General features: G+C 32.1%; 1 protein-coding gene across 24 annotated transcripts in view; it reads left to right on the forward strand.

The window, feature by feature from the left end:
* ATF2 (activating transcription factor 2) overlaps positions 1-13,636 on the forward strand; it is an 89,862-nt gene that overhangs the window by 35,160 nt on the left and 41,066 nt on the right. For 10 of the 24 annotated variants that reach the window (XR_013518869.1, XR_013518868.1, XR_013518870.1 and 7 more), the window contains 4 exons: positions 951-1,020; positions 9,610-9,706; positions 13,019-13,137; positions 13,270-13,398. Coding sequence is in view for 17 of the 24 variants with exons in the window: in XM_035304488.3 (XP_035160379.1) it covers positions 951-1,020; positions 9,610-9,706; positions 13,019-13,137; positions 13,270-13,398 (415 nt within the window). In the remaining 7 variants the exon portion in view is untranslated. Of the gene's footprint in view, positions 1-950; positions 1,021-3,647; positions 3,723-9,609; positions 9,707-13,018; positions 13,138-13,269; positions 13,399-13,636 lie in introns of all 24 variants that reach the window. The other 14 variants (XR_013518864.1, XR_013518865.1, XR_013518866.1 and 11 more) reach the window with 2 other exon arrangements.

Genomic DNA, 13,636 nt, shown 5'->3' on the forward strand with positions numbered 1-13,636 from the left:
TTGCACCTACCAATGCAATATCAAGTTGTCTATAGGCTTTTTGACAATTTTAGCAGTAAACATTTTGGATAAAGCAATAAAAATTGTGTTCATGCAGTTCACTAATTTTGTATATAAGATTAATATTAGTGACTTCCTGGGAACCATTTGTATTCTCAGTGATCATTGCATACATGCCTAAAACATTTGAAGCAGTGGCTATTGTGAACCAACATGGGTTTCCTAAAAATGAGATATATCAAATCTTTAACAAAATTTTTGATACATTCCAAGGAAATAGCATAAAATATTGACAAGACTTTTGAACTTGGACTTAGAAGATTAAGTTATGATCCTCAGTATACCACCACCAAAGAGCTAGAAATTAGGATTTAGAAAGAGATCAGAGTTAGAGATAGAGATTTTGTTATATTAATACTACCTTATCTTTTTGCTGGGAGGAGAGATTCCCTGAACCTGGGATCCATTTCTCTTTTATTTTTGAATTTCTCTGAATCTTCCATAGTGCTTCCAATATAGGAAAAGGCATATTGATGTTTTGTTAGCATATTTAGGTAAAATGCTTAGCCAATTAGATAAAAATATTCCGCTAGAATTTAAGACTGGAGATAGAAATTTTGCCACCTTATTTTCATAACGGTACAGTATGATCCTTGGAAGACTGCATAGTATTTGCTCATTCAGTTTTCTTAAATAAATGAAATTTGTTCATTTCACCATAAGTACTTTTATATGCAGTGTTCCTAACCTTTTTCCTATAGTGCAAAATCTGCATGTTACATGTATTTTGTGTACTCTCATAAGAAAGTGGAAGATGAGTTAAAATGTCAGGAAAGTGTTTCATTTTGCATTTCAATAGAAAAGTTAATAAGCTTATTGAAAATCTTAAGATTTTAAATTATTCTTTATTTTAAAATATGTACTGTAAAGTTTTTCCTGTTTGATTATAGGCAATACAAGGACCTGTGGAATATGAGTGATGACAAACCCTTTCTATGCACTGCGCCTGGATGTGGCCAGGTAATATATACATTTAAATTATTTCGTGTATTTTTATTTATTCAAACAATGATGAAATAATGTTATCATTAAAAGCATTTTCTTACAGTATTTTGTAAAATTTTAGAGTTAGGATGAAAAAAAACCAGAAAACTTTTTGCAAGAAATTCTTTTTCTTCAGTAGTGCATATGAGTTTTAGAAAGTATAGTCTAATATGGAGATGGGGGAACATTATATCTTGTAATGGAAAGGTGGAAACCCTACACAAAAATCTAAGATTCAAAAGTATAATTTGACCATTATTGGTTGAAAATCATTGATAAACTGCCTACTTGGAAATCAGATTTATATTAGTTTATATGAGAATTATTTTACTTACTGAACTTTTATGAAATTAACTGATATTTACCTCTTAGAGTATCACTAATGTATTAATGCTGTTAAGTCTAACATCTGAAATATGGGACATGTAGAAGCAGTTTTAGAAAGTAATATTGTAGTTTTTTTAACAATCCACTAAATTATTAATCTATTCCTATTATACTTAAAATAACTAGTAAGGAAGAAGTAAAGAATAAATGTAATGTGTAGTGAACTTACAAAGTTCTTAAATATATAGACCATAAATTGTAAGTAAGCATTATTCCTTTTCATTTAGTTTCTTTAGGTGATATTTTAAATTAAAATATAATTGATCTACAATAAACTGTATATACTTAAAATGTACCTTTTGAAAAGTTTTAATACATACATTTTCATAAAACCGTCAGCGTAATCAAGATGGTGAACATGTACGTCACCCCAAAAGTTTCCTCATGCCTATTTATAATTCCTCTATCCTACCTGCCTTTATCAGTTACTGGTCTACCTTCTATTACTGTACTGTAGATTTGTTTGCATGTTCCAGAATTTTATATAAATGGAATCTTATAGTATGTACGTTTTTTCACTCCACATAATTTAATATTTCTTCATGTTATCAGTAGTTAATTGCTTTTCATTGAGATATTTCATTATCCCACAATGTTTATCTGTTCATCTACTGATGGATATTGGCTTACTTCCATTTTTTAGTTATTATAAATAAAGCTGATATGAATACTTGTGTACAAGTCTTTGTATGGACACATGCTTTCATTTCTCTTGGAGGAATTCATGGGTGTATAATGATGAGATTATCTGATAGGTATATGTTTGACTTTTTAGGAAGTTGCCAGTCTCCTTTTTTCATGTGTTTCTTGGACATTGGTATCCCTTTTTGTGAAGTATTTTTTTAAATCTTTTGCCCATTTAAAAAAATTGGGTTGTCTTTTTATTACTGAGTTGTAGGAGTTCTTTATATATCCTGGATACTAGTGCTTTGTCAGAGGTTTTTTTTTTCCGTGGTTTGCATCTTAAATTTCATAATAATATCTTTTGATGAACAGATGTTTCTAATTTAAATGAAGCCTAATGTATTAATTTTTTTTCTTCTTATGGTTGTTGCTTTCTGTGACTCATCTGAGAAATTTTTGCTTGCCTTTAGGTTATAAAGGTATTCTCCTTTGTTTTCCTCTAAAGCTTGCTATTTCATTTAGATTTCTCTTTAATATTGAATTAATTTTTGTGTATAGTGTGATAGGGATTGAAGCTAACTTTTAAAATTATGGATTTAGATATTCCAGCATAATTTTCTGAAAAGATTTTTCTTTCCTCATTAACCTACTTTGGCTCTTTTAATGAAAATCCAATGATTGTGTAAGTATGGGTCTGTTTTGGGGCTTTATATTCTGTTCCATGCATCATTCTGTCAACTTTTATGCCAGTACACACCATCTTGATGACTGTAGGTTTACAGTTAGTGTTCCAGTCAGTTAGGGTAAATTCTCCAATTTAGTCCTCCTTTTTTAAGATTGTTTTGGTTAGTCTCTTAAGTTTTAGTCATTCTGGTGAAGGTATAGTGGTATCTCATTGTAATTTTGATTTACGTAATATTTAATGATATAGAGCAAGGTAAACATAGGAGTTATCAGGGTTAATGCTATTTTAGATAGGTTAGCAAGGGAATGTGTCTGAGCTAAGGTGACACTTGAACAAAGACAAAAAGAAAATGCAGGAGCAAACCTTACATGTTTCTAGACTAAAGGAGCAGCAAAGGTAAAGGCCCTAGGGAGGGAATGTGTATGGTGTGGTGGGAACATATAATGATCAACAAAGAGAAGGTTAACAAATGAAGTCAGAGGAGATAGAATAAAAGACATATCCTATGATAAGGTGTTTGGATTTTATTCACTGAACAGTGAAAAGCCACTGCTCAGGTAATAGTGGTCACAGGAAGACAAGAGGCTGACAACAGTTCAGCAGTCCAGGTGAGAGATGATGGTGGTTTGGATTAGGTGGTAACAGTGGACACAGAGAGAAATAGACTAATTTTACATACATTTTGGAGATATATTTTATATATATATATATATATATATATATGTTTTTTCTGTAAAATTTAGAGAGCTAAAAACTACAATATAATTTTCTTTGCAACTAGTATTCTGCATATGATTTTAGATTCCAGCAAAATTTACTCTTTCTCTTAAATCAGATTTACTTTAATTGGTTTTTTTTTCATTGTTTTTTGTTTTGTTTTGTTTTGTTTTGTTTTTCTTCGAGACAGGGTCTCACTTTGTCACCTTGGCTGGAGTGCAGTAGCATGATCATGGCACATGAAGCCTTGACCTTCCGAGCTCAGGTGATCCTCCCACCTCAACCTCTAGAGTAGCTGGGACCACAGGTCCCACCACACCTGGCTAATTGTTTGCTGTGTTTGTTTCTTTGTTTTTTGAGGGGGGTGCAATTTGGGTCTCCCAATCTTGCCCAGGCTGTTTTCAAACTCCTGGGCTCAAGCCATCTGCTCACCTTGGCCTCCCAAAGTTCTGGGTTTATAGGCGTGAGCCACTTTAATTTTTGGATGTGGTACCAAGTTAAATGGAAAGAGAGGTGGTATTACTCAAATCATCCATTTTGCTAGCTTGGAAGGAACAGACAACTTGATTCTGTAATCCCTGAATTACAGCTAATGCAATATGTTTCTAGGGTGAGGCTTTGGACAAAGACTAGTTTCGACATTTTCTAGGTATCATTTTTGGAGACTCAAACAAGGCCTTTCCTGATTGTCTTCTGCTTAAAATATCTAGAATGGTTTTTGTGATTGACTTCTTACTAGTACCCATGCCATTTTTTATAAAAGCATTATAATTAACTTAGAAGAAAAATCAATTGCTGAGCATTAGAATTTGTGTATGCATGTATATCATGAGGAATTGTTTCTTAAAAGACCTCTCTAACATTATATGTGAAAAACCTGAAGAAGTTAGAAAATTGTTTTTTTAGGTTTCCTATTATTAAAGGAGTTAATACTCACATTTTCCCATCTCCTGATGTCTGATAATTATTCGGTTATTTTTTTACATTGTCGAGGTTTGTAATACTTACATTTTGTCTTATCCATAATTCCTATGTTTGCTTAGTCTTACTTTTGTATCAAGATAGTCTAGATAGAAGGGTGAGAGCTAAGCTTTAGGGTACCTCCAGTGTTTAAAAGTCAGAAAGAGGAGGAGAATGTAGCACAGAAGGTTAAGAAGCAGCAACCGGTGAGGAAAGTTGAGTCCTGAGCGCTAGAAAAATATTTCAAAGTAAGAGAAACAATATAGTCATATCCTAGATAGGATAAGTTGAGAATTCAGTATTTACTGTTAGATTTAGAAACTACGATAAGAGTAGCTTTCAATGAAGGGGCAGTAACAACAGTGTAATTAGAGTAGCTTGAAGAGAGAAAAGGAAGAACCAGAAATAGAGACATTATAGGGCAGCTCTTTCTTGACAGTGTAGCTAAAGGGAAAAATGAGATCTATAGCTTCAGTATAGGATTGAAGATGGAGGTGTTTTGCATTTTAAGGTGGGAATATCACAGCATATTTGGCAATGTAGAAAAAGGGACCATTGCAGGAGTGGGGTCCTTAAGCAGCTAGGAGAGGATGGGATCTAGGTTTATTTTAAAACAAAATTGGGATGATACTGCATCCCAATATCTGATATAATATATATATAATATATATTTAATATAATTATAATTATATATGTAATATATATATAAATATAATATAATATAATATACCCCAATGCTGATAATACAATATCATCAGCATTTTGTGTATTAATTGAAAACATGGCTTTAAGTTGCTATTGCCAGAGCATGATTTACTCCATGATTTACTAATTCCACTATTATGATCTTTAATTTTGGTATCATAAGCAACATTGTGATGAATAGCCTTCTACATAACCCTTTGTATATGTCCCTAATTAGTTTCTTAAAATACATTTTTGGAACTAGAATTATAGGATTAAAATGTATACACATTTTTAAGGTTCTTCATATATTTTGCCAAATCGTTTTTTAAAGCTAAATCAATTTTTTATTCTCACTAATAATTGAATGCTTAATTGTGAGTCTTTTAAACATTAACCTTTTGATCCTGAGTTTTGGGGGGCCTGTATTTGTTCCCTAAGATACTTAAAATAATCTCTTTGTAAGTATTACTGATCAAAATATAACCTGGCTACTCATCCATTTCTCAAAATCTTGCTGAGAACAAAAATGGTATAATCTCTCTTTAGATTGAAATAGTATTTTCTAGGAACTATGTAATAACAATTGGTTTTAGAGGCACCATTTTGCTGGTGATAGTTCATATTATTTTTGTCACTAGTAAACAGTGACATTATTCTGAATTTGAGCTTTAGCTTTAACACAGTGGCCCTAGTTAAAAATTTAAGTTTTCAAGTAGTTTTTTACAATTTAAAACCTATTTTGGTAATAATATGACTTCAAAGAGAGACCTATAGAAATGATTGCAAAGTTTTAACTGTAGACTCTTGCTATTAAATCTTTTCTTGTATGCCTAAGTTACTCTTAGGTATACCACATGTCTGTTAATTTCACTTGTTTAAAAGTGATGTTCCATTGAATTTAGTAAAAAAGACAGTGAGATAATTTAGTGAAAGATTCATTTATCATTGCTACTCTTCCATATTATTGGTAGTATCTTTCTTTTGGTGTCTCTGCCATTGAAAAGTGTTTCTTTGGTAGAATGTTTACACATTATAAGCTGTTTTATAAAGGAATTAAAGATTAATTTTATATTTCGTCTAAAGTCTCAATGGAGGTAAATGTGTGAGAGTGTGTGTGAGAGAGAGAATATATCAGTGAAACATCCTGTTGTCGTTCAGTAGTCCTTAAATTAGTGAAAAAAGTAGTGAAATGAGCTATTGGCCCAGTGGCTTGAAAACTTATTTATGTCTATCTTATATGTTTAAAAGAAACAATAATATATCATGGATATGAGTGTCTGTATTAATTATAGAATGCCTGATTTGAAGTTAATTCTGGTGAGAGTGGTCAAGCCTTAGTAACACAGATTTCCCAGATATCAGAACTTAAATTATTATAGAAGCAACTGATTTACCTTCTTCCCATCTAACAGGTTACTCTTTCTTTTTAACCTTTTTTTTTTTTTTTTTTGAGATCGAGTTTCACTCTTGTTGCCAGGCTGGAGTGCAGTGGTGCAATCTCGACTCACTGCAATGTCTGCCTCCCAGATTCAAGTGATTCTCCTCCCTCAGCCTCGCGAGTTGCTAGGATTACAGGCGCATGCCACCAGGCCCAGCTAATTTTGTATTTTTAGTAGAGACAGGGTTTCTTCGTGTTGGTCAGGCTGGTCTCAAACTCCTGACCTCAGGTGATTTACCCTAGCCTCCCAAAGTGCTGGGATTACAGGCATGAACCACTATGTCCGGCTTCTTTTTAACCTTTTAAGAGAGATGGGTACTTAGCCCCCCCCAAAACACATTTTTTCACTTTTTCCATTGTTTATTGAGCTATATACTCAAGGTTGTAGTCTTGTTTAACAAAATACTTGCATTTTAGTGTATATCTACAGCGTTTTGCATTGGGGTTGTGCTTTGAAATGCCTGGAAGAATACAATTTATGAATTCAGTATATTGGTATTGCTACTTACATATATTTTAGAAAACTAGTTTTTAGAATAAACTTTAATTTGGCTGGGAAGGCAATTCATAAGATAAAAATTTTTTATCTTAGCTTGTAGCTATTTTATAAATATTTGTTGAATAAAGACTGCATTTCTTTCATATAAAACTTCTGGTGACTGCCTTTTGACAAGATTATCTTTTCACACTGTCTTCTTAAATTTCTTGTTAAAAATAATAAGTTTTCACAGATAACCAAGGTCAAATTCACCTGTATCAATGCCAATTTGAGTGTATTTTGTCCTTTGCAGTGTTGCTGTTCCTATATATAATTAATAGTGTTATATCATCAGTAATTTCTTTATAAATTGCATTTAGGCAAATTTGATCTGTGGATCTTACATGATAAATACATATTCCTTGCATTTCCCCTTTTAATACTCATATGATCCTAAATATTTGTTACTTTCCTCCTGGCCACTTCTTTTCACTTAGTATTGAACTTAATGCCCTTTCATATGTTTTGTATTAGCACAGTGTTATTTATTCTATTTGTAATTGTTCTTTGATTTGAATATTTGCAGTCAAACTAAACCAATCAAAGAAAATTGGGAGAATAAAAAAATTCCAACTTCTTATCTATTAATTTGTTGACTTTGCAGTTTTAAAATCTGGGACCTGCACCAAAATGCATTCATTCACAAATGTTTAATGATTGCCTTCAGTGGAAAAGCCACATTGTGAGGGTCTTTGGAACATAAAATAAATCTTTCTTTCAGATGCTTTTAGTGTAGGACATAAGACATATACATTTAAAACAGCAATACAAAGAAAAAACATAAAATATTAATAATGTCAGTACACCCTATAGATAGGTTCATTCTCTGAGAACTTTGTTATTCCGCAATCTGTCCAAAGTACCACTGTTTCTTATTTCCCCAAATTTGGGAGAGATTCTTATAATGAAAAAGCAATAGGAAGATAGTATCTGGGTAGGGAAAAGTTTGGTTGTAGTCCCAATGCCTATAGTTGGTGCCCAGTAAATGTCTGAAGAGTGAATGAGTAAGTAAAGTCATGGATGTGTTGTTGCATCTGAACACTCTCCTTTCAGTGGTAATACAGGCAGGTTCTGAAGAGGGGTCCTAAAATAATAGTTTTCTATTGGTGTGTGAAGTAATCCAAAGACTACGTGATAAAATGTAGCCAGATTAAATTGAAGTTGTATTCACCTTAAGGAACAGTGGTTTAGGGTCTTGTTTACCCCCCTTAGACTGATAGTTAAGGTTCAGCTATTTTATTGTAATGAATTCATTCCCTCAATTAGAATTTTTGAGTACTTACCATATGCTGAGTTTAGGGAGCTCAGCCTACTTAAAAGGACAGACATACGAAAATATCAATAAAATATTGTGATAGGTACTATAACCAAGGCATTGTGTAACACATGCTGGGGCACACATGACATGGTTTTCACCTCTACAGGCAGAGGGATAGTGGGCTGGGCCAAAGATGTTAAAATGTTAAAAATGTTTTATTACTTTACATTGTTTTTAAGGTAACCCTAAAGCTACTATTATTAGTCACATGAAAGGATATAGTAAATTGGGTAGGGCAAGGAGACCACAAGAGATGGAATTCATTTTGATGGTTTGGGTAAACCAAGTTCAAGTATATATATTTATTAACATCCCCACTTGTATAAAGAATGAATTGAAGTGTGACAATTTAACATTTTTAAATTGTTGCTCTGAAATAAAAAAAAATTCCCTGTTTTCAGTTATGAATGTTACTTAATGAGCATCTTCTAAAAGGTTTATATTCAGACATAGGAGATAAACAATGCATTTATTTTGTTGTAATCATAAATTTTACTTTGGTATGCAAAACTTATCCAAGTTAAAGGTAGAAAAAATATACTGGATAGATAGCTTTAAAAAGAAAATATTTTAAAAATAATTTTGCTCCGTTTTTATGTAAGAACTCTCACACAAAAAAATTACTTTGGCTACTTTGAAATTTTTTATTTTAAAATGCGCTGATTTATTATTGTATTGGTTGCTGTTTCTTTGCTGGATTAAAACAAAGGCCTTCTTTTTTTATGTGGTAACATAAAAGTCGGATTTATTTCTTAATTTTGTCCAAGCGTAATACTTTTATAAGAAAATTCTCTTTTAAAAAGTGGTAAGTAACCTTAATTCTAGGTAAATATTAATACTATAGTACTTTCTTGAAAAGTCATTGTATCATGGAGTATAGTTTCTCCTATCATGGGACAAGTTAATGATGGTCTATTTTTAGTATCCAAATGAAATTTATATAAAGTTTCTTTGCCTCAGATTTTATTTTTAAATGCTTATGTGACCTAGCAATATATCAGTAGTGCTTATTCTTGAGTAATGGGTTTCTCTGTGATTGTTTGAAATCTAGCATGCTTATCTACTAACAATAACAGATTCTTTTATAGTTTAAAAACTGCTTTTTCACTGTTAATGGTGGTTTTACATGTTGTGGAAATGAATTTCCTAATCATTTTACTTATTTGATCAAATTGAAAATCTTAACTATATTTTAAAACTTTTTGCCACAGCGTTTTACCAACGAGGATCATTTGGCTGTCCATAAACATAAACATGAGATGACACTGAAATTTGGTCCAGCACGTAATGACAGTGTCATTGTGGCTGGTTAGTATATGCTTTTATTAATAGCTTATATACATATTTCACCTGGAATGTGCACAATTTTTGTGTATTCTCTGTAAATAATATAGTCTGGTGATATTCCAATGACTTCATTTATAGTAAATGTTGGCAACATGTATTTTACCCATTACATTTTCATGTTTCCTTCTGACCATTCATTTCACTTCTTTGTGTGGTTTTCAAATATAGATTCCAATGTTGATTTTGTGGAATTTCATTAGAACTCTGGGAACATTCATACCATCTACAAAGTTTACCTTTAACTAATTGAACTAATGTGGTATTTAGTCAGCATTTCTTTTAGCTATCTTGTACACGTGACTTACAAGGCTGTGTGAAGATAGAAAATGATCAAGCTACTGTTGGAGAAAGAACAATGAGCAGACTTGTTCATTAGAATCGTTTATATTTCTTTTCAGACTAAACATCTATATTAGTAAAATATTCTCAGTAAAGAGGCTCTAATTTCAGTCAATGCCGTTTTTGTGTTGACACTATGAATATACAGTATCACCTAAGCAGATGATTATTTTTCACTCTATGTGAAAAGAGAAACCCAGTTCATACATTGGTAGATTGTCATTTCATGATATATTAGCTGCCCTTTTTTGATATTTAAATATATACACACACACATCTATGTATATGTACATACATGCCATGTATAATTTTTCTACTTTTTTGGTATATTTTATGAGTAAGTATTCTGATAAAAAAACAAAATTGTATATAAATTTCAGATCTTTTGTGTCATAATCACAGATTTACATATCATAAATATTCAAATTAACTCTAGATTTTTCTTTTCTCTTATAAAGATTGTTATATATCATGTAAGTCTGGAATTATACCCGAATACTGTTAATACTTGTAAATTATTAATTAGTATAGAGAACAAATTGTTCTGTGCAATGTTTTGGATAAATACTAAAGCAAATATTCGGTGGTTTCTCCTCTGCTTTCAGTGTTAAAATTTTTGTAATGAAGAAATTGAAGGTAACAGAAACTTAATTTATCAAAAACAATACATGTTGGAAAAATGTAGGGGAACTTCCAACATATCTTCAGTTCCATAAATAAAAAGCAGAGAAGACTTTGGGAGGCTGAGGCGGGTGGATCACGAGGTCAAGAGATCGAGACCATCCTGGTCAACATGGCGAAACCCCGTCTCTACGAAAAATACAAAAAATTAGCTGGGCATGGTGGCGCATGCCTGTAATCCCAGCTACTCAGGAGGCTGAGACAGGAGAATTGCCTGAACCCAGGAGGCGGAGGTTGCGGTGAGCTGATATTGCACCATCGCACTCCAGCCTGGGTAAGGAGAGCGAAACTCCGTCTCAAAAAAAAAAAAAGGCAGAGAAGAATGAGATACACTTTTTTTTGGAGTATTATACATTAGATATTAAGAGCTAGAACCAGATGAACCAAACAAGCAAAATAGCAGCAACCAACCTGGAAAGTTCACTCCCCTAGGCATGAAGCTCTTTATTTCTCTGAAACTTTCTACCTTAGCACAATCTCTCTTTGTTTGTAACTTTTCAACTCAAATATGTTTTGAAATTTGTTTCTAGAAATTACTTTCCTGTCTGATCACATTTAATGCCTTAGAAAAATAGAGCACTTTCAAACACAGTCCTTGACCATTTTTTTAACTAATAACATATGTTGAGGTGAATAGGTTAACATTACTATGTAAATAAAATGCATGATGTGTGTGGTGTATTTTTGGTGATCAGTAGCCATATGCAATCTGCATGTTAAATGATTGTGCCTATGTTGACTTTTCTCAAGACTGATGGTTCCAGTAATCATTGATAAAAGTGACTTCTGCTTATGTATTTTATTTTAAGATTTTTCCCTCTCTTTAACATAAGTTAAGAGCCTTCTAATGAGCTTAGATTAGATAGAGAAACCCTTTGGGTATGAACAGAAGAGGCAAAATTAGATTTGACTTACTTATTCAGTCATGATGGATTTAAGCTAATACAAGTACACCGGTCCCTCACTATGTGAATTTTTGATATCTTTTGGGAGGTGGGGTTAAGGGGTAGGCTAAAAACTAGTAAAATTATGGTATAATAGAATCTTTCTAGTAATATTGATATTACTAACCTTGCCTGAGACAGGCCTGTATTATGTCTAGTTATGTATTACAATAAGGTTATTTTAGTGTTAAACGTATTTGTACATAGTAAAAATACTAGTACTCTGGGTATACATATGGGGGCAAAGATAAAATAGTAAGTAATGCCCTTTGCGAGGATATAATAGTTAACAAATATGTAAATTTTAATTTTACCAAAGGAAATATGAGTATTTTCTCTTAAACTAACAAGAGTCTTCCTTAATAGAGTACTTTTATTTCACTTAGGCTAGATCCCTGTTATAGCCTGTGAAATTAGTGCTCTAAAATATATTAAATGTGAATAGAATATGAATGTGCTACCAACTCAAATCAATATGAATAGACACCTTTGAAAAATAATGACACTAAATAGGCAAAATTAATTTCTTGCTTTTCATTCAGTGTAAACCTTATCTGGCATTTTTTGTAGCCTTTACATGGACATTGAGTACATATTCAAGTAAAGTTGAAATGTTTCATGTTGTAAGAAAGTAGAGTAGACTGTCTCTCTACTCCCCAGGAATTAAGCTGGAGCGTTCTGTAGGCATGTGACTCACACATAGCCCTTGTACCTAGCTTGTAAAATGCATTCAATTAGAAAATTAGTTTCAGTAGATAGTGGTAAAAAGAGGGTTTGTTGTTTCAGGACTCTTGCTTTAACTTTTTTTTTCTTCCTTATAGTATTTTGATTTACCTACTGAAGATTCTGTTTAATCTTAGTTTACTTTCATAATAGAGTATGAACAACTAGTGGAAGAGCCAAGTTAAAGCAGATATACATGCTCTTATCCTAGTTTTCCCCAAATTTCATTCATTTAAATAATTGTAGCTTTTAATAATGTAAATTTTTAAAAATTCTTAATGCTGTGTTAGATAACAATAGTTTATCCTTTGAGTAGAGGATGTTTATGCCATTCTATTCAGAGAGAAGGAGTGGATTAAGGAGCAAAAAGGACTTCTTTCCTACTTTCATAGTTAATAAAGTTGGAGGAAATAGAGAGTACAACAAAAATTTAACCAAATTTTGTTTGCTTTAAAGGAAGAGGTCTTTCCAAAGAGAGAATTAACAACTGACTGAACCAGTCCTGCTAATTCGTTAACTTAGAAGCTATATTTTAGAGTCTTAACATATTTAAATATATGTGATTACTTCTTGACATTTATTTCAGATCAGACCCCAACACCAACAAGATTCTTGAAAAACTGTGAAGAAGTGGGTTTGTTTAATGAGTTGGCAAGTCCGTTTGAGAATGAATTCAAGAAAGCTTCAGAAGATGACATTAAAAAAGTATGTCATAACCATGAAATTTTCTGTACTTCTGACAGAAAAGTAATCATAGTATATACTTCCTACTTTTAAATTTTAGACATACTAACTGTATTTGAACTTGTAACCTTTCACTTATTGTTTGAATTTTAGATGCCTCTAGATTTATCCCCTCTTGCAACACCTATCATAAGAAGCAAAATTGAGGAGCCTTCTGTTGTGGAAACAACTCACCAGGATAGTCCTTTACCTCATCCAGAGTCTACTACCAGTGATGAGAAGGTTAGAAATTTGTGGAAATACAAACTAAGGGGGAAGAACAGTACCCAAATAAAGTTTACTATTTAATCTTCATAAAATGTTAATGTATTAAATTTTACTTCATTCATTGTCAGCTTGCAATAGTTTTATATGTGAAAACCTGTCAATACTCAGGTATTTTGGGATAAGAAGACTGCAGTTTTATTGTACACAGAAAAATTATAGGGATATTAGTCATATTAGATAAAACTTATTTTTT

This window comes from Callithrix jacchus, chromosome 6, assembly GCF_049354715.1.
Source record: "Callithrix jacchus isolate 240 chromosome 6, calJac240_pri, whole genome shotgun sequence".
In the NCBI taxonomy this organism is placed as follows: domain Eukaryota; kingdom Metazoa; phylum Chordata; class Mammalia; order Primates; family Cebidae; genus Callithrix; species Callithrix jacchus.